The following is a 22,756-nucleotide window of genomic DNA, read 5'->3' on the forward strand; positions in this document are numbered from 1 at the left end:
AATTCCTTTAAAGCTATGCATATATTAAAGCATGGCAACTCAACATAGCATACACAGCAAAATACCCCCTGTTAAATACATATTTAGTGTTTGCTGCTTGTTTTAATGAACATTTCAGCGAAATTGCAAATAATGAAACAAACCTTTTACAGCATAAGATTCCTACATTCCTTCCTAGATTCATTCTGTAATTTGATGATAACGTAGGTAGATGGTAATGTAGGTGAAAGAAAAACAAGCAACTTGCGCCCTCACGTTGTCAGGTTGTTCCCATATTCTGCGCATGATCCATGTCACAAATGTGCTTTGGAACTTGTCCAGAAACTAAAACTCCAGCCCCTCCCTACAAACCTTAGCCCCCACAGGTTCTCCAAAAAAGGTACACTAGTTCTTATGAGAGGCTCCACGAGATGTAAGGTTTAAATCATCATTTCAATGTGCGGCCTAAAAAAATACGAGTTCTTTTTTCGCTTTGAGTTCATTTTTTTTATTTTAAGCACCCAGAAAGGGACACTTTTGAAAACACCCTATGATTAAAATGAGAAAGTTACTTTTTAGAGCGTTTGTACTTCTGTCATTTGGCTGCGTTTTTCAGGCTGTTCACGGTGAACCGCGCCCTAGGTCCAGGGAAATAGCACGCGCGCACCCGGCAAGTGCCTCGCGCCTGGCGATACGATGGACCGGTAACGGGCGCGTTTTTAACCTACTGAGTCACGGCTCTGAATATATACCGTCGCGCCGAAGAGGGAATGTGGACCTGAACAGACCGGCGCTGGTGATCCGGGAATCGAACGAGACCGTGCCGGGTGGCCTGGGAGTGGGCACAGAACCCACGCACACAGATAACGGAGACGTGATGATGGCAGATAACCCGTACGACCCTTACAAGTCCATTCGCAACGAGCTCTATAACCCCTATTACAACTATTACGACTCTTACTACCAGCCGCGCTACAGGCACAGAGTTAGGCATGGCTATGGGACGAGATTTTTCCAGAATGGTAAGAAAATATCCGAGTTCACGTTCACGTGCTCACGTGCTCACGTGCAATTGTTTGAAAACCGTAGCTTTATGATGCGCTTACGATGCAGCTATCAACAGGTCTTCCAGATCTGATTCCTGACGCGTATTATGTGCAAACCTCAACTTATATACAGAGGGTGCCAATGTACAACCTTAGATGCGCGGCTGAGGAACACTGTTTGACAAGGTTGGGAATATATTTATCCACTGTAATCTGTCTGTCTGTCTGTCTGTCTGTCTATCTGTCTATCTGTCTGTCTGTCTTTTAAAAACCTACTAATGTGTCGACAGCTCAGCTGCGAACGCGCGGGACTACGACACGCGCATCCTACTCAGGTTTCCCCAGCGCGTGAAGAACCAGGGTACTGCTGACTTTCTCCCCAACAAACCACGATACGCGTGGGAATGGCACAGCTGCCACCAGTGAGTAACAACCATGTTAAAGATTAGGTCAGAAACAAAACAAAAAAAAATACATCGTACTAAATATAGCACAATTATACATTAATTGGAATAATAATACCTTATTATTAAAGTATAAATTATTTGGCAATGCATTAAATTCTCATCACTAAATAGTTATGTGCAGTATATATATATATATATATATATATATATATATATATATATATATATATATATATATATATATATATATATAAGAGAGAGAGAGAGAGAGAGAGAAACAGTCTGTATACAGTACATAAAATAAGCAGTCTGTAATCTTTTCAGTTAGGTGGTGCTGGTTATATTTTTTCCAAAATTAAGCAGTTATGGTGCAGTGTCTTCTATCTAGTACTTCTAGGTCTCCTCTTCAGGTTGCACTATTCAATTAGTCATTTAAAGTCACTATTTCATATTATACATGATATTCATGTTTCTGTTTGAATAAAAATGGGTGAAAATGACTTTGATGGTGTTGGTAAAATAGACTATTATTTAAACATTCTTTGCATAGCAATACTTAAGGGAAACTTTGTTGTGCTTTTGCTTCCAACCCAAATTTTTCTTTTCTATCACTTCTACCCAAGACACTACCACAGCATGGATGAGTTTTGCCATTATGATCTACTTGATGCCTCTACCCAGAGTAAAGTAGCTGAAGGCCACAAAGCCAGTTTCTGTCTGGAGGATACCTCCTGTGACCCTGGCTACCATAGGCGTTATGCCTGCACTTCACATACTCAGGTGTATGATTTCCCCAATATTCCATTGCTAAACAATGCAGCGATTGCTTTGTGACAATACAGTGTGAAAATATAATGTGATAAATGCCTTTTTCCATAAACACACCTCTGTGATTGAGGTTTTCCCAACTCAAGAGAAACTATTATATGAAGTGTTGCTTTATTATACAATATATTTTTTGTTATATAGGGCTTGAGCCCAGGATGTTATGACACGTACAATGCAGACATTGACTGCCAGTGGATTGACATTACTGATGTCAAACCTGGAAAATACATTCTCAAGGTTAGATTTCACATGTATTAATTTTGGAGTAATGTGTATGCATTGTCTAAATATTCTGATGCATTTTATGTGGTTGTGTTGCAGATAACTGTGAATCCAAGCTACCAGGTTCCAGAGTCAGACTTTACTAATAACATAATGCGCTGTGACATTCAGTATACAGGCAATAATGTACATACATCTGGGTGCAGTATATCTCAGTAAGTCATCCATATATTCATAAAAACATGTTTCTTTTTAATCATCTTTGGTGTTTTATCAAACACTAATCATAAATGAGGCCAAACTTGCTTTAAGTTCCTGTTATTAATGTAAATTCTTATGTACTGAACAAATTACTAAAATGTTATTGATTATTGTTATTGCCAAATATGTGGCAGTCTGGAAGAATGGTGAAATTTGGTTCTACTAAACATACTATAGTATATACAGTAGAAATTATCCAGAAGCTAAGCTATAACATTTTAAAATCTGGCTACCCTAGCTAAGCGCAAATGGAAAATAATAAGATATTATAATAATTGTTATAATATCAGTATGGGTTGGCACTCCGTCCAGGGTGTATCCTGCCTTGATGCCCGATGACGCCTGAGATAGGCACAGGCTCCCTGTGACCCGAGGTAGTTCGGATAAGCGGTAGAAAATGAGTGAGTGAGTAATATCAGTAATGAGATACAAATTAATACGAATCAGCAAGGTTTGTTATCAAGTAAAGTAATTGCAAACTCAAATTTAACCCATTTTCTTTAGCCAAATCAACACTACCTTTGATACAGCTTTCATATACTACCTTATATATGTAGCATTCAGATATAATTAAGAAAATCCAAGAGAAAGTGGAAGGAATCACATCTCAACGCAGATCTCAAAATTTCTAAATCTCATATGAAGTGACTTTTGCTAAGACTGCCTATTACATGAAAAAGCTGGAAACATCTGCACAAGATCCTCGCAGGCTGCACAACATCTTTTTTTTCACTACTCTGACTGTTCAAGACTTTGCTAGCTTTTATGATGAGAAGATTTCTACACTAACTCTGATACTACACACACAGGGTCCAGATTGAAATAGAAGAGAAGCTTAGCTAGCTTAGTAGTTTTCACTACTGTCATCAATGGCTCCGTAACATCTGGCCATGTACCAACATTCAAGAGAGCAAGGTCTATTCCCATCATGCAGGTTGCACTCAACTTATCCTCTACTTCCCTTTGTAAGACACTTCTATTTCTGCTCAGATTGCATCATGTCTAGCATCATGGCTGGCAACTCGTGAGCTGAACTTAATCCCAGCAAAATCTAACTGCAGTTCATGCTAGGTGATTGAATTCCCATGCCAAGATCTTGTAATATCAATGATCTTACCTTTGCACTGCACACAACCTTGGCATAACCATGAACCTGACATGGTCATGTCGATTTCTCTTTTACAACATCAGAAAGCTTCATCGATTTCTATCCACACAGGCTACTTAGGTGCTTGTTCAATCCCTGCTCATACATTTCGTGCCCGACAGATCTGCCTCTCACACTAGTTCCATTGTTATGCTCCCTCTACTCCTGTAGCTGATTGCATGAAGACTCAGAAGTCATTGCAGATCTATAGACTGCCACTGGGTTTCTAATCTACAATAAACTACTGTTGCCTGCCTGCAAAGCCAAAAACTGTCCATTGCCTACTTACCTCAAAACACATCCCACCATGCTTTTTCTAATTCCCTTAGCACAGCTCCTGTCTTGTACCATCTCTCCTCCTCCTACCTTTCTCATGTGGAACTGTGAGAGGTGGTCTGTCTATGTGGCAGAGTGTACGTAATGTACATAAAGGCTCAGTGTGGTCATGGTATATTGTATACTGTACATTTAAAGTACCTGGCAGTAGCACTTTTTCAGAGCAACTCACATTTATACAAATAAGCTCTTAATGGCCTTACTTAAGGGCACAGCAGTGGCAGCTTGGAATTTGAACTTATAACCTTCAGACCCGTAGCTCAATGTCTTAAACATTTCTTGTGTTTATAGGCTGCTAAAAAGTTTGGCCACTATGTGAAGCCCAATGGGAGAACCTAGTATTGTCTGTGTCTTCTTGAGGTGGAAAATGACATTTTGAATTTGGCATTGCATGTCAGGTACAGTGTAGAGCATAAGTGAGCTATCATTCATCAACCCAAGGAAGGGGTTAGCTGTCAACGAGCTGATGGAGACTCAGAAGTCATTGCAGATCTATAGACTACCACTGGGTTTCTAAACTACAAGAATGGGAAAAGACCATGAGTAAAACCCTAAAGACCAAAGTAAACCCTAGCAAGCCTGTGTTATAGGCTTAATCCATTTGTTTGTAGATTGATATGGTATAATTGGGTGTCTTTTCACTTATCTGGTTGGCAGACAATGTGGCTCTGCAACTGTCACAAAAAATGGTGGAATGGAAATGTGAAGGTTTTTCTTCCCAAGCCTAAAGAGAAGTTATATGGGGAGAATACATTTTCTGAGTTTGTCCCACACATGCTGCTGGAAATTCTGAGGGATGCTGCAGTGATTGCTGCCATTGTTGAAATCTCACTGGAGATGTTTGAAATGTTCTACTGTACATTTGTTAGAACAAAGAACAATCTATTAAACAAGCGCACAATTGAAAGCCACATTGTAGATTTTTTTTTGGCTTTTTCTATTTTTCTGATTCTGGATAATTGTATACTGTTGTTAGTAAGAAATAGCCTACCTACTCACACCATTCATTTTTACCAACAAAAAACACTTAATACACACCCCGCCATAGACATGACCACCAAACTTGTATGCACAAACATCCGGGGAGTTCATGAAGGCATGTTAGTGAATTACTGTTAGTGATGGTAGAGGCTATATAGACCACTGTGACCAGGAGATTGTTTTTTTGTCAAAATTTCAATGTGTGTTTTATGTGAGATTATAGTATATTTTGTTTACTCCAGGATAAAATAATATACCAGACACACTTGCCATGGTATATTAGGTAAAGTGGCATCCTTGGCCTTATGTCCATTTCATTATGATTTCAGTATGATCAAAGCTTGAGGGAATCACACATAGAAACCTTTTTGACAGTTTTATACAAAGTAACCCAACAAAATCGTTGCAGAAAGTCTAGTCAAGTAAAGACGAACAATTATATGTTGTTGTGGTGAAATGTCAACTCACAATAAGATTTATTCAAATTCCGAAACAGTGATGTCTGACATGTTTTTCTATATGTCATATATTTTATGTAAAAAAATTTCACAACTTGCATATACTTTCTTATTTTAATTTTAGATACTGATACTGCAGAGCGTCGTCGTCAAACCCCAAAAGTCAGTTGTTAAGGAAGAAAAAAACATCACCTACTGCAAGAACAAGCGCAGATTACTGATACGGAAGTCCAAAGGTCATATGGCCATATGTTGCATATGAAGATTCATAGGATGATGCCATTTTTACAATCATATTATTTTTAAAACCTAGGGTCTTATAGGGGCAACCTATAAAGTTCTAAGTAAAACCTTACAACATTGTGTTTCCTATTAAAGAACAACTCATTTAAGTAGCAAAGATTAGACAAATAACCCTTGAGAAACCTTTTTTTAAGAGTGCAGTTTTATATTAATTTAGCAAATGTTTTAACACAATATAACATATACATAATATACATAAAATAACATAAAAGTGAATCAGAATTTGAGTGTGAGAATAGAAAATTATATTCTGGCCTTAGTTTATACATCTCATTGTTGTAGATAAGATGGAAAGATGGTGAAACATCTTATTTTTATTAGTAGTATTATGTTATTTATTACAGCAAATATCATGTTTAATTTGTTTTGTAATATAAAACTCATTTTTGCTAGATATCAATTAGTACTATACTGAATACTAAATGTCCTACATAAATACCTAAGTTGTAAATCTATTTTTTGTTTTTCTCTTTTAATATTTCACAACTATGCTATTTAATCAAGTATATTGCCAATATTCAAGAATATTGCCAGTAGTTAGGGCTAGTTTACCAGTAATATTCTGAGTAACTAAGATATTTATTTACATGTATTACATATATGCAGAGAAACTAAATAGGCTGAAAAACAGGGTGAATTTTTTTGAATTTGAATGAATTGAATTAAAATCTTAATATTAAATTTGAATTGTGTTATATTAATTTAAGCTAAAGCAGATCATAACATGTGTTGTTCTGGTTCTATGTTAAACTGTATTTAGAAATATACAATCACTATAGGTTTAAAATGCAAATGTCAACTTCATGAATGTTTATATTGTATAAATGATTCAAAAGTTGTTTTATACATAGTTCTCACATTTCAGAGAACCAAAAGTAATGAATTCAGGCAATAACTGCCTCAGAGGTGTGTAAAAATATATGCTTTATTAAGACATGTTTTAATATGGTTAAATATGTTTAGGTTGATATTGCTATATGCATCAGGACTGTTATTTTATTTTTGATTGAGTAATATAACCATAGAAACATATTTCCTTCACATACCTGTGAATTTCTGAGTCTATGGCACCTGTGGAATATAGCTATATTAATGCAATGCTTCTTACCTACTTAATACATTAAAAATGATCTGCCTTGAAGGAATCTATTAGGTAGTATCCTTTGAGGAATACACTTTTACTCTTTAGTTTTTATCTGCCAGAAAGCATTCAGTTGGACTATAATCTATCTTGTAGGAACTTAGAAGCATAAAACAGTAAGAGCATATCTTTCTTATAAACCTATTCTACTGCGTATCTGTCTTGCAGACACTGACAATAATCAGCCTCTGAGGTAAATTCTAATATTAACATAATCTTTTTTTTTTAATCTATTTGCATGCCTTCAGTGTCTGCTTTATATGCAGTGCTTGAAGTGGAAAAATATTTGACAAAAATTAGTTGACACAAGATTCTTTGGATGTGTAAAACATTATGTAAAATGTTGACATCTGTACTCAGTTTGAAACAGCATTTTTCTTTGGAGAGGTATGAAGTTTAAAACTTGACAAAAGTATTTTTAAATATGAACTTTGTATATTTGAATTATATATGCATCACATTAAACAAAATGCATTTCTTTCTTTGTGGTGTATTTTAATGTGCATTAAATATTATTTTTTTAAATCTATTTTCCCTCTGTATTGTGAATTAGATATTAATAAGATTTTAGATTTTAAACATTTTTTTTAAGAAAATTGCTTTCTACAGTGAGGGGAAATAAGTATTCAGATGTTTATATTCAGATACTTCGGTTTTTGTTATTTTTAACATTTTTTCACACTTTAAACTTTAAATATGTTCACTTTTTTATTCTTTGATTTCACAATTTGAAAAAATTAGCAAAAATCTATGACATAGAAAGTATGGAATAAGCATAAAAATGTATTTAACAAAACAATTGTTTTGGAAACAAGTTTTCAAAAGCTGAAAATGAGTATTTGAGCAACGAAAGATCAGTACACTGATCTCTGTTGCTAGGCTACGGTTAGCAGTTATAGCTTTGAGATTCCTATAGCAAGTAAATAGCAGTTGTACTATTGGGGTTAATTTTGGTCCATTCTTTTGCAAAATCACAAATAATATTCCCTAAGGTTTCAAGGGTACCTCAGACTGGTTTCCAATTTTAAAAAAATGGGATTCCTGTCAGAAGATCAGCTAGGCCATGCAAGGCGTTGCTGAGTTATTTTGGCTTTTGATTCTGTATTAAGATTATATTGTGATTCAATTCTTCTCGAATATGTCCCAGTATATTGCTCCATTCATGTTTCCATGTAATGTACTTTTTAGAGAGAAGCAGCTTTCAGCTTTCAGCTCCATACTCCATACTTCACTATGCTTAGTATAGTGAAGTATGGAGTATGGAGCTGAAAGCTGAAAGCTTTGTCTTTCTCCAAAAATGTTATGATTTGTGATTTTTTTTTCTAGCAGAAGACTATCATATGAAGTGTAGAAACACAGATGATTTTGCAATGCAGTTTATTAGTTATTGTTCTCTGTATCAATTTATATATTTTTATGCTTATTAATGCTTATGATTTATAACTGGATATAACCACTACCATTACATTACTCAACAAAAAGAGAAGTGTCAGAATTCTTCCATGTGCTGTTTATCTTACCAGTTTTAACAAATGTATCATAATATAATATTATATTAGTTTTAAGCATTTGACTAAGCATTTGTTTATTTTTAATTTTTGTCTTTTTTACTGCTGAGTTTCAAAATACATAATTTTGAGTTCCAAAATAATGTTACAATAGTAGAGCTGATTCCATCATGTTTTCTTATAGTTTAACAGTATATGTCTGTAAAAAAGCAAATGGTTGTAAAAGTGTAGATTTATTAGAATCCAAAAACAAATAAATTAAAATCAGCAAACACAATCAGAGTCCAATAGCAGTAGCACAGTTTAGGAAACCAAGTAAATCCAAAAAAAACGGCAAACATAGCAATGGCTCGATACACATTTGTAACGTGCGTTGAACGATGAGGCAGAGGATCCAAGTGCAGATAGAAAATATATTAAATAAAAAAACTCAAAAGTAATCCAGGGAAGGGCAATGTCATAAAACACAAGTCATAAAGGACAACAGCCATAAAGAACAACAACTGACAAAACACATGGGAAACACTCAAGGTTAAATACATACAGGGAACCAATGACAAATGAGAACAGGAACCAATGACTAACAATAACCAATCAGAACATGACACATACACTAGGCCAGAGAACATGAGGGCAAGGGAACCAAGACACAAACAATACAAGACAGGATAAAAATAAAAGATATGAAAACCATAATATGAATCAAAAGCCAAAACCAATGTGACAACAGTGAAACAGACAAACAATGCAGATTGACCTGCTCTCAGCCCTCCAGTGGACTATGAACACCCCCTGGTGTTCTTCTAGGGTGTCCTCTATGTCTGGGAGCAAGATGATCTGGGTGGTTTTGGTGAAATTCTGTACTGAGGGAAGGATCTACATGTAGGATGTCACGGGCAATGACCAAAGATCTTTCTTCTGCAGTGTACTCCTCCCAGTCCACTAGATATTGGAGTTGACCTTGCCTCTTTCTGGAGTCTAGGATTTCCCTGATAAAGCTCCTTTGACTTCAAGGGGAGAAGTTGGACCAGTAGTATCATTGTCTGAGGAGTGTATAACATGGCAGGTTTAAGAAGTGAGTCGTGGAATGTAGGGCACACATGATAATATGTAGGAAGCTGTAACTTGTAGGTGGCAGGGTTGATCTGTCTGATGATCTTGAATGATGATTCTGATGATTCTCCTACTGTATGTGTTGCAGATTTAGTTTTTTCAGATTTCACGTGGATAGTCATACCAGATCACCAGGGTGGAACTGAAGGTGCAGGAGTCTTTGAAGATCTGTGTGGAGGTGTTGTTTTCTGATTCCCCGTTGGAGGCAGATGTTGGCGCTTACTCATTCTTCTTGACTCCGACAGAAGCACTTGTCCACTGCTGGTACATCTGAAGGTTCCCCTGACCAGGGAAACAGGGGTGGCTGATATCACAGCATACACTGGAACGTGGAGAGACCGTTAGATGATGCCTACATGCCTGGATTTGGAGGATGCCTCCATGCTCATGAAGTGAGCTGCGCGCTGCGGTCAGACAGAATGTCGTCGAGGAGGGCATAATTAAAGACATGATCAAAGAGGGTTTGGGCTGTTTTCATGGCGGTAGGCAGGTTTTTCAGGGGTATTAGCCTGCAGGTTTTTTGGAACCCATCCACTGTGACTAGAATATTGCTGTGTCTCTGTGAACCGGGGAGGTTAATGATAAATCTACAGCCAGATGCGATCATGGGCACTAGGGAATGGGGCAGTTGATGGGGTGTTCTAGTCTGGGTCCATACTGTGCTGGCATTCACAAAACCTTTTTTGGCATTCAAAAAATCGTAAATCAGGGTGGGCCACCAGAAAGCATTTTTTATGAGTGTGATAGTGCGATGGATCCCTGGGTGTCCAGAGCTAGGACTGAGATTTACCCACTAAATAGTTCATTGGCACCGGGCTAGGAGAAACTATTGTTTTGTGGGAGGGCACTCTGGGGGTAGTGGTTCTGTCTGTTGAGCATGTGAGATTTCCTCCATGAGGTCCAGGGGCTATGATTACAGACGGGGTTGCAGTGCGGGTGGTTGGTGAGGAGGGTCATAGCAGCGAGAAAGGCTTCTGATAGAAGAATGTGTAGGGGAAGAGTTTACTAGGATTCCTTTGCGAAAGGACAGCCCCTATACCACAACTGTAAGCATCCACCTCTACAATGAATGGGAGATTGGGGTCAGGGTGTTTCAGAATGTGGAAGTTGTGAAGCTCCATTTTAAGGTGCTCGAGGGCAGTTTGTGTAAGCTTTAAGCATAGAGGTGTTGTAACAGACAAGTAAGTACATTGCATACATGGGTGCCAGAGTCAACTAGTGCTAAGACCGAATGGACGTGATCAGTGGAGTGAACATGCAGCAGCAATAACAGGCTATATCCCATACAGGCTGTATCAAAGGGAGAGGCGCTTGTGGGTTGGGCTTCTCATAGCAGGACAGATATCAGTGTCCAGCTTGACCACAGTAAAAACACAGTTGTCTGTAAAGCCAGAGTTGGCGCTCCTCTGGGGAGACTAGTTTTCAGCAGTTGCAGAGGCTCTGGTGCCCAAGAAGGCGTTTAAGGAACAGTTTCATTGTACATGTTAGTTACCTGCAATGTGGCAGTTTGCCCCAGTAGGCTGACAGAACTTCATATTGATGGGCGACCATCACCTGTAGATGGGATAAATCTGCTGGAATTGGGACAGGTGAAGTAATAAAGCAGACGGTTGTCCAATAGAATCAATGTGCAGATTTATTAGAAACAGTCCAAGGACAAACAAATCCTATTACTAGCACAGTTCAGAAATACAGGTAAGTACAAATAGCTAGGCAAACAAATCCAAAACACAAGATACAAGTGGGGTTTAAATGGCCATATTCTGGAAGAGGATTCCTTACAATGTCTTCGTTTGTCTTGCTCTCACCTTTCTCTCACACTACATCTTATTTTATGTTATCCATTCAGGAAAATTCATTGTCTGGTGTGTTTTTGCAAACTTTGTTCTCAGCTATATATATCTCAGCTTGTGCAGTTGAACAGTGCTTCAATCCACACCATTCCAGTTCTGCATCCTGCATCATAAAAGGGACCTTCAGTGTAGACCAGGGTTGTCCAATCTTATTTGCAATGTGTGGGTGCTGGTTTTCATTCCAATCAATTCACACCAGATTTCATTTGAATTTGGTTTAGTCTGTTATTTTACGAGGCATTTTGTCCTGATGTAGCTGACTGTTAAGTTCCACCAGGAAGTGTGTAATCTCACTAATCTCACCGAGATGAGGACTTTTCTTTGTCTGTGACCCACTTTAGAATCTCCCTGAATTCTAACAAAGTGACTACTGTTACAGCTGTGGTTAATATTCCTAGCATCCTCAGCAGAAGCTAGTAGTGCACACAGTTTGAGGAATAATATGTGCCACACATTGCAGTGACTGGCATTCAATGTGTGATGCTGGGAAGAGACCCATGAGTAGGACAGGAATATAAAAATAATAATAGACTGCCTGTGATGGTAAAAAATTGTACAGTGAAGGTCAGATGGGGTTATTTAAAAGACCAACAACGAAGATGGCTACAGTACGTAAGACTCTACGCCACTCTGATCCAAGTGGGGCTTAGCTAAGAAGACAAGATCTCTTTAGAAAGCAATGGGACAGTTTTTCCAAACCTGTGGAGGTATAAAACCAAAAACACTTTCCTAATGACATAAAATCAGATAATATATTAGGACATTCATAGGTTACTTGTTATGTACTTCATTATTGGTGTGATAATTGCATGTTTCATGGATGTAAAATCCTTGTCTTTCTTAAAGGCACAGGAAACCCAACAACTAGTAATGTTTGTTGTCATATTCAATATAAAATCATGTCTGGAAGTTAGGAGTAATTTCTGTGAATGCACATGACTACAGTTTCATGGTTTATTGTGAACTGGACATTAGAAAAGCATTCACCTGTATCTTTGATAATCAACTTCAGAGTCGTCTTTTGGAGTCCCTAATGGTGGAAGACTGAGGCATAAGAACTTTGGACGTTCAGGGCAATCTCCACTCCACTAAAGAATTTACCAGTGGCTGGACATTGATGAGTGATTCTTGCTCAAACCCTGATAGTGTGATAATACTTCATCTTTAATCCCTAGAGAAGAAGACTCTATGCCACAGACAGACATTCTGTAATCCACTAATGTATCAGCTTACTAGACTGAAGTCACTTCAGGGATCAGCACCAATCAAAGAGATACCTCTGGAACATATGCTATATATATTGCTACTCTTCATACCAACTTCATTGTTGGCATAGTAGTTAAGTACTCTTTTTCCCCACTTGTGATATGATCCAAACAGTTGCATACACTCACTATGTATACTGTATCTGCAATTAAACTTTATTCCACTATTATTTTGAAGCACAACATTATTCTTCTTATTATTTAACTTTGCATGTTCAATTGTGTTTCTATCTTTTCACAAAAATCCAAATTAAAAAGTGTATTCACCTAATTTGTTTTAAATCAAATATCCTTATTTACAATAGGCAAATTATTCCTATTTCTTACCTTGGTGATGCAACTATCATTAAATCATATCGTTCTGAGATTATTTTATCCACTGGGGCTGGTGTCCCATTTAAAATGAATTTAAAATCTTTTTTGTGTTTTTAATGTATGATCAATATAAAATAAAGTAAAAATAAATTGCCTGTATAATGTCTAGTTAATACTGAATTAAATTGTTATGGTAAATTAAGAATAAACCTCAATTATAAAAAATAATTTGAATACAAAATTACATTTCTTGCAGTTAATGTATTTCACTTTTTCTGGTGGTCGTTCTGTCTCGACAGATGAACCTTGAGGGTTACAAATACAATACAAAACAAGGTCACTACACAAGAAATCCACTAGAGGGCAGTATTGTAAAACAGTTTTTACAAACTGGAATTCACATTTAAAATTGATTACCAATTAACTTTGTAAATTTTACATTATACATTAACTTGTGAATTAGGTATTTACGCAAAAAATATATATAAGAATCTTTTATATATATAAAATCAATAAAATTAAACAGGCTGAGGCTGTGTATTTATTTTCATTGCTTCACTTTACATTTAGTAACACAGAGTAAGATGCAGAATAGAAGAAATGGCTGTTTTTGATGTAAATAAATAATATAAAATATAAATAATAGAATAATGGGCTTTATTACTATCTAATGACAATATAGATAATAAATATCAGTTTAGAAAGTCTTTCACAATGACATTTTTCATGTCGAAAGAAAATATACTTCCTTAAACAAATTTGTTTTTGTACGTAGAAAGTCTAACTTTGTCAGTAATTCTGCACACGGCTTAAAAAGCGGTGTGGTCCTGTGATGTGGCCCAGTAACGGTGCCCTTCGTGTAAATCCGGTTTCCTTGGAATAACCAGGAATAACGGTGCGCCGCCTGAATCCATGGCCGTATTCCAAATAACACCGCACATCCTGCCTCAGAACACTACTTAGTGCACTGAAAACTGGCCTATACACACTAGCTAATGCACTCAATATACAGAAGGCGATCATTTGGAACTCGACCCATGTCAAATTCTTGTGCGGCTTGAGAAGCGGTTCTGAAGGAACAGCTGTAAGACCACAGGAAAGCAAAGGGCAGCTTTGGTCTACAAGGTATTTCTGGACTTTGGGTTATTATTTATGGAGCAGAAGGCTAATGAAACGAGTGTCGGTGAACGGAATAAAAAGCTCAATCGCCTGTTTACGGTCGATTCCCGTGAAGCAGCCCTCCGCTAAGCTAACTAGCTAAAGCTAATCATTCCCACAAACAATAGGAAAAGCAGCTTCGCACGGGAAAGTCAGCTTGTTTTATTTACGTCGTGTTCACCTGATGAAACCTTTACTGGGACACGTTGCTCATAAACACGGCGCTTTTCTATGATCTATCGAATCCATGGAAGCGTTTGCGGCTCGTAACTTTCTTTGTATATGTTAAATAATGAAATCTACAGACCGAGACCGCTAGCTAGCGTGGCGTCGCTAGTTCACAAGGCAGCTGGTCACTGATACAACCGGGATCATCAGCATCCTGTCTCTGTATAACTCTGTTTATATGTAGCTTTGGTGTTCAGAGCATGTGTGCAGGTATGATCTGTATTTTGCCTTCATGGCCTATTAGTTGTATTGCACCAGATACGGTTCCAGCAATAAATAAGCACACGTGGTCAACTGAACAGTTCCTAGTTACTATATAAATATAAAACAAACGACCCAGATGTCAAGATAAATAACTTTCTTCTCTCCTTTCTTTCGATTTTGTGGTAGCCTAGTGTTTAAGGTGTTTTGCTACCAATCAGAAGGTTGTGAGTTCGAATCCCAGGTCTACCAAGCTGCCCCTGCTGGGCCCCTGAGCAAGGCCCTTAATGATCAACCAAAGATCAACTTGTACCAGGATGGCGAAAATAAAAAAGTGAAAGGAGCTGATCTGAAGCATATCACCTCATCTTCTGGCATGGGCATCTACCTGTGGAGCAGAATACTTCAGAATTCTGAAGTCAATATGGTTTTTATCATCTGCTCAGATTCACCCATTGGGCAGAACAGTGACCCCAAAGCATACTCTGAAAGCAGAAGATTTAAAACGAGGAATTTTCTTCAATGTCCAAGTCAATCTCATTGACCATGCAAGGCCAAACACTCCAAGAACAAGCAGGATCTGAAGTATTTAGCTACAGTAAAGTCCTGATTTTGCAACAGCAGGGAAGGGACACAGCCTCTGGTGATCTGTTTGGGTTTCAGAATTCAGACAGATTTGCAACCAAATATTAAAAAAATATCATTTAATTCATGGTTATGGTTGTTAATTTACTTTCGTTTTTTTAAGTACAGCAGAAAGTCTACATTTTAATATTAAATATATTGTGTTACACCGGTAAAGAAAACAACAACTTTGTAAATATCCCAAATATATACAAATACATGGATGTCATTGTATTTGAGCTATGTTTAGAAAACAGTACTAGAGGAGTCTGTGGAAGAGTTTAAGGGTTTATAGCTGCAAAAATGTTGAGGAACGCTGAACTAGAGGACTTTGACTCAGATCATCTCAGTTAATCATTCAGAAAGAAATATTTATGTGTATGTTACGCATTATGTGTAGCTTTAACATCTTACTTTTATATTAAAGTCCTTATTTTTGATCTATTAATATGCTGATTGTAAACCAAACATTTCCAATATAATATAAACCCTTATTATGAGTTCTGACAATTACATCTACATAATATCTGTCTGCTATTTTATGACCATCACTTACATTTTTAAAGAATCTTTTACACTATTTATGTTGTCTTTTACATCTTTTACCAGGGCTACCTGAGACATAATGCTGACAGAACATGGACGCTCCTGAGTATTTGGATCTAGATGAGATTGATTTCACTGATGATTTAGCTGTAAGTAAATAAATTAAGATTGTGTGATAAGTATATTTTGCTGACTATTATACTCATAGTAATTACTGTAATATCATTATAATAACTCATCTACAATATTTTAAAAGAGCTAGTTAAAAGCTGGCCCTTGTGGGTCTGGATTTCTCTCCAAGGGAATTTCATCAAATGTTTCTTAAGGGGATGTTGATCGTTAAAAAAAACGTGTTTTGCAGAAATAGTTGCATTACTTAGGATAATATAATGTTTGTGGAAAATTACATTGTTAAAATATAGCTATGCAGTGTGCCCATATACTTAAGCTCATATTGCATATGCTATGGTTTTTATTTCTACAAATTTTCAAGATGTATTATAATAATATAATTTTTATATTATATTATTAGGTTATTTACAGAAAATTATACGACAGTGTGTTTTGCTCCACTAATTTAATTGGTCTGTATCGTTCTTGTCTGTGTTTGCAAGTTCCACTTCTAGCTGTGGTTGTCACATTGAAGCTGTTACTACACTTACTATGGGCTGTCATTCAGTCTGTGCATTATATGACAACATGCAGAGTTCAATCTAGCTATGGCTTATTGGGAACTACATTCACAGACGGAGGAAAAAATAAACTTTATATTTGACAATATTGTGTCTGAATTGTCAGTACTCAATATTAATTTCTTGTTAATAGAACTGTTGTATAAAAGCAGTATTACATTTGCAGTTGTGAAGTACTGTGTTGTAGAACTGAATATCAACATAGTTGTGAGTATCTATGGGTGAATCTTCAGTTGAACAGTGCTCTTGCTTATTTGATATTACTTTAATGTATTTACAATTTTTTGCACAAGTTGCTAATTACTTTGATTTCTGTTACAGTACACATCGAAGACCATTCCAGAACTTTGCCGGAGAAATGATGGACCAGCAGAGGAGAGGCAAGGTACGCCTATAGCAGGTTTCTAAATACATTATGAAACCAAATCATATGTATATATACCATTCCCATTCTCAAGGGGATGTTGAGCATATATATATGTGTGTGTGTGTATATATATATATATATATATATATATATATATATATATATATATATATATATATATATATATATATGTGTATATACAATCACTGTGTAAAATCTTTTCCTATGCAATGGCATCGTCATTAATAATGACTACAGGCACAATCTGCCAGACAATATTTTTGGTACATTATTTATATATATATATATATATATATATATATATATATATATATATATATATATATATATATATATAAATAATGTACCAAAAATATTGTCTGGCAGATTGTATATATATATATATATATGTGTGTGTGTATATATATATATATATATATATATATATATATATATATATTTATATATATATATATATATATAAATAATGTACCAAAAATATTGTCTGGCAGATTGTGCCTGTAGTCATTATTAATGACGATGCCATTGCATAGGAAAAGATTTTACACAGTGATTGTGAAGGTGAAGTCAACTGGAAAGAGCCAATTATTGAGCCATAGCAAAGACCTTAAACATTCCATGAAATGGTGCTGTTTATCAGCAAACAGTACTGGGGTGTTTCATGTCCTCAAAGGACACATGAACTGAGCAATTCTGAGACTGTTAGGGAAGAATGTATTCCTGTCAGAAACTGAATCTGGGGAGATAATGAACATTTCAACAACACAACAGCCCCAAACAGCCAATATAACTCAAAAAGCTTTGCATGGCCTCCCTGGAATCCCACTGAAAATGTTTGGAAGAATTTGAAATTGTGAGCCCATCAGGAGGACCCTTGCAATCTTGAGTAATTTAAGACAGTTTGTCAAAAGGAATTTGCCTAAATTGCAAAAATCGAACTAAATTCTGTAGGCATCTGAAAGCTATAACTGCTAATAACAGCTTTGCAGCCAAGCACTAATATTGGTCATTTGTGGTGTCCAAATACCCCACATCAATTTTATATAATAAAAATATATTTTATTATGCTTGTGTATTTACAAGTACATAGCCAGTGTGTTATTTGTGTCAATTTTAAACTATATTCATAAGAAGTATAATTAATAAAAAAAGGAAGAGTCTGAATACTTATTTTTCTTCTGTGTAGATTTAGATATGACATCATAATAGTTCTACTAAAATGTAGTTTTTGCCTCTTGCATATGCAAACTCACACGAGTGACACTCACTAATACGTTTACTGTACTCTTTCAGCTCCCGGCATCAACTGGAGTCGAAGTGCCTCCTCACACAGTGGAAGTGGAAACAAACCTACTGGAATTGCTGATGTTTACAGCAAATTCAGACCAGTTAAAAGGGTCTCACCACTTAAGCATCAACCAGAGGTTTTGGACACTGAGGCTGACAGTAAAAGCCCTGGGCAAAATGAAGACGGAAACAATTTCCCTAAAGGGCCCCAAGCGAGTGTGAGTCCATGTAATGTTCAGGCACTCAAGTGCAAAAATATTGGTAATGGTGCACTTTTTGGGGAACTGGAGCATTATGACCTGGACATGGATGAAATACTAGATGTGCCTTACATTAAATCCAGCCAACAAATGTCCACCCTCCCCAGAGCAGCCTCAGAAAAGCGATCTTCAGGGAGTAGTGCCACTGATAGATGTGTAGGCCTCAAGGCACCATCTCTCACTCAAGCTGAGAACCTGAGCAGTGGTACGCAATTTTGTGTACTCCCACCCGTTAACTGGTCAGACATGAGAAAGTCAAAGTCTATGGATCCAGACTATCTCAGGGCACAGACAGTTGGATATGATCACTCACCAGGCTCGCTGCACCGATCTATATCTGAAGCAGACAAGCTGTTATCAGGCAGACCTTTTCCAGATACACCAACGCACAAGGTTGGCTCAGACACTTCTATCAGTCAGCCTTTGTTCCATGTTCAGGGAGGTTCAGTAGGAAGGGTAGACAACAGCAAGCCTTGGAGCAGTCCGAAAGCATTTGGAGAATGTGATGAAGAAACCAAAAAGTCTCACAGTATAATCAACGTTGTGCGGGAGGGTCAGATCTCTCTCTTGGTGAGTAATGAGTCCCCTGAAAGGTTGAAATGTTGATTTACTTATTTGTGATAAGAAATGATAAATCCGATGTAATCATTGTACGTTCTCAGCCTCATTTTGCAACTGAAAACCTCGAACTCGTTCGAGATGAAGATGGAAACAACCTTCTTCATATCTCTGCTGCACATGGACATGCAGACTGTCTTCAGCACCTGACATCCCTCATGGGAGAAGATTGTCTTAATGAACGCAACAACCAGCAGCTTACTCCAGCTGGTTTTGGAGTCAAGGTGAGCTCAGTAGTTTATGTTCTATTTCTGTATTCTTCATTGTAAAACCTTTACTTACTTATAGGCTAAATACATTTACTTATTTAGCCTATAAGTAAGTAAAGGTTTTACTAACTTATAGCGTTTTATTTGAATACAGATATGAGAATGTTTTTTATACTTTTTTCGTATTTCTGAATAGAACGGTCATCTTGAGTGTGTGCGCTGGATGGTGAGTGAGACGGAGGCCATCGCTGAGCTTAGCTGCACACGGGACCACCCAAGTCTTATCCACTATGCAGCGCAATATGGACAGGTAAAGATAAATATTCTAATAAGGCCGGTCAATTTTTCTTGTCTTCTAGATTGATCACTTTTCAGCTGACTCTTTTATTCAGGAAAGGATCTTGTTGTGGCTACTACAATTTATGCAAGAACAAGCTATTTCACTGGATGAAGTGGATCAGAGTGGGAATAGTGCAGTGCATGTTGCTGCTCAGTATGGCCATCTTGGCTGCCTTCAGGTAAATATTTATGTTTTTGTACAGTTATAACATTTTTAACAAAATCTTTGGAAAATTTTGTTTAGCACAGCATCTTTTCTTTGGGACAGTGAAATTGGAAACAGGACACAGACCTCCCTCGTGCTTTCCTGTTTGTGTGGACTGACCAAAAATTTCCTCTTCTTTTCACTAGTCAGCAGGGAGGGGAAGTGTGGAAAAACATAAGGCACAGTATCACAATGACCAGAAAACTTTTTTTAAGACTTGAGTTTCCAGTCAGTGACAGGGCAGTATTTAGATTCTGTAGTGTACAAAGGGGACTATACTTAACTTAGATGTGTATTTCTTAAAATTAACCGTGTTTGTTGTCACTTATTTGAATTTTGGCCTTTTTATACTGTGTTTCCAAAGACACTGGTGGAATATGGCTCAAATGTTACCGTTCAGAACCAGCAAGGTGAAAGGCCATCTCAGTGTGCTGAGCGACAAGGTCATACAACCTGTGCACGCTACCTGGTGGTTGTAGAGACCTGTATGTCATTGGCTTCACAGGTGGTCAAGCTTACCAAGCAACTCCATGAGTAAGCAGGCGGTAGAAGTATTTGTATAATGATATTCAAAGATTAATAGAAGGTCCTCAACACATTTACGGTTTACAACATATTCTTTTGCAGACAGACTACAGCAAGAATAGCACTCCAGAGTCAAATGCAGCTGTTATTGCAGTCCCAGGATTCCAATGGAAGACCACGATCACCCAGGTTCGCTCTCTTTTCCTCAAATTATCACAAGGTTTGTCTCATTGTAATGAACATGTGTATTTACATATAATTTCATCTTAATCACTTCTCTATTAGTTTGCTTATTCCTCCAGCTGAGACCTGGCCTGAGATGACACTTACTGCGGAGGTTACCCCTGGTGATGGACAGTGGGTTCTGCGGCAGAGGCAGGTGGATTCTGAGTCAGTCCTGCGCAAGATCTTGGGAAAAGACATCGCTGAAAGAATGAGCACCAGGGAGAAGCTGTTCCAAGAGGAGGCAGTAGAGGGCGCCAGTGGCACAGACTCTAGGATAGGCCAGGGCATAGGCCCACTACGGAGACCAGGTATGGTGGAAAGGAGGGAACTGAAATTAGCCCGCCTTAGGCAGATCATGCAGCGTTCCCTCAGTGAATCAGACACAGACTCATATCCCCCTGATGAGTCTAAGCAGCCCACAGGCACCCCCAGACAAGAAAGACCAAGCCAGCTTCCCTTAGCAGAGAGTGATAAGAAGCATACCTCAGCTGCTGAGCGCAAGTTTTCATTTGCACTCAGGACATCCAAGTCCATGGACGGATACAATCCCTCTCCAACTTCAGACAACAGTGATAATGATCATGAAACAAAAACTGACTTTTCAGGGGAAATAACTGAATTTAACAATGGGCAAAAAGTCACAAGTCCAAAGAGTGCTCTTAAATCACCATCCTCTCGTAGGAAAACCTCACAAAACCTTAAACTCAGAGTGACTTTTGAAGAGGCACCAGCTGTCCAAAAGCCTGGTCAAGCAGGGGATGTTAAAGTGGCTTCTGGTAAAGAAAAGACTTCAGAATCAGGGAAGCGACCCTTTGGAGCATTCCGCTCCATTATGGAAACATTAAGTGGAAATCAGAATGGCAACAACAATAATGCTCAAGGGACATCTGTTGGCAAGCAATCACCTTCAAGTTCAACACAGAGTCCTTCTGGGAAAAAATCAGATGCTAAGGCCAGTCCAGGGGGTCTGTCAAAATGCAAATCTAAGACCAGCGCTGTTTAAGTGCCTTTTTAAGGGTGCTGTGAGAGCATTGCAGAGCCCTGTTTATCTTGAATAATTTAGTAGCTTGAGTGTATTTAGATTAGTCACAAATGACTAACCAAAACACGTTAAAGCTTAAAATTAGAGGTCAGACACTTGTGAAAATGACAACTTTTTTGCAATATAACACAAACTGTTTTATCATCAGTCACTGTATATATGTATAACACATGACTTCACATGCATTCTGCATAGTAAATAGATAAGTGGAGTTGTTAAATGTATTATTTAACATCACTGTGATTTTGTACAATCGTTATCTCATTTTACAATCATATGTTACTCATAAAAAAAAAGCATTCCCTGCTCACAGCTGTGTTTTTAAACCCAAATGCAATGCAAACTGTAAAAATAATAGTTTAATGATTAGGCCTTAGTGTTAGAAAATGACAATGAATATTTATGACCGCTACATTTTGTCAAGAACAGCACTGCATCACATTACCGAAACGTTTTTTTAGAGTGGACAGTATTAGATACTGAACGTTACATACATGCTATGTTGTTGGAAAACGTTTTTTGATTTTGATCAATTACAGTTTAATTTTTTCGTAATTAACTATGTTTTTCTGTACTTTTTCCATTTTAAAACATATTTATGAATTATAATTTAAATACCATGTTTGAAAGAAAAAAAAAACATTATTGCATCTATTGTAATCCCAAGATGAAAAATAAAAGCATTTAACTGTTAACTGTGTGCCTTTGCAATTTTAAAATTTGATGTAAATTGTTGGCCTTTTTAAAAAAATCTTCTTTACACACATCTAGCATTTATATCATCTCATCTCTAATATTATGTAATAAATAGGAAGTCAAAGACTATGATGAAAATTCTATCATATAAAATTATTTTAGTATAAAATACTACAGGCATATCACGACTACCTTGTTTTCATTCACAAACAATACACTTCAAAACACCAGCTTTATGTTTCCCTCCAGTGAGAAAAGCATCTCATTTTTTATAAAAACCAATACCTGGGGAGGTTGTGTTTTTGTAAGTGAAGTTAAACTGATGAATTAGCCCTCATTCATTGGACAAC

General features: G+C 37.0%; 2 protein-coding genes across 2 annotated transcripts; both read left to right on the top strand.

Annotated features, from left to right (window-relative positions):
• Nucleotides 1-371: 371 nt before the first annotated feature.
• On the top strand, nucleotides 372-7,511 carry LOC132853529 (protein-lysine 6-oxidase-like). The gene is made up of 7 exons (XM_060881344.1): nucleotides 372-1,001; nucleotides 1,103-1,211; nucleotides 1,316-1,447; nucleotides 2,056-2,212; nucleotides 2,402-2,497; nucleotides 2,582-2,697; nucleotides 5,790-7,511. The coding sequence occupies exons 1-7, from the start codon at nucleotides 530-532 to the stop codon at nucleotides 5,794-5,796; spliced, it is 1,089 nt and encodes a 362-aa protein (XP_060737327.1). The 5' UTR covers nucleotides 372-529; the 3' UTR covers nucleotides 5,797-7,511.
• A 6,673-nt stretch (nucleotides 7,512-14,184) lies between these two features.
• On the top strand, nucleotides 14,185-22,354 carry sncaip (synuclein, alpha interacting protein). Its single transcript, XM_060881945.1, has 10 exons — nucleotides 14,185-14,288; nucleotides 15,984-16,069; nucleotides 16,934-16,997; nucleotides 18,294-19,117; nucleotides 19,210-19,389; nucleotides 19,571-19,684; nucleotides 19,767-19,892; nucleotides 20,283-20,452; nucleotides 20,546-20,632; nucleotides 20,729-22,354. Exons 2-10 carry the CDS (start codon nucleotides 16,013-16,015, stop codon nucleotides 21,669-21,671), a joined length of 2,565 nt encoding a protein of 854 aa, XP_060737928.1. The 5' UTR covers nucleotides 14,185-14,288; nucleotides 15,984-16,012; the 3' UTR covers nucleotides 21,672-22,354.
• Nucleotides 22,355-22,756: the final 402 nt, after the last annotated feature.

The sequence above is a fragment of the Tachysurus vachellii genome, chromosome 11 (assembly GCF_030014155.1).
Source record: "Tachysurus vachellii isolate PV-2020 chromosome 11, HZAU_Pvac_v1, whole genome shotgun sequence".
Classification (NCBI taxonomy): Eukaryota; Metazoa; Chordata; class Actinopteri; order Siluriformes; family Bagridae; genus Tachysurus; species Tachysurus vachellii.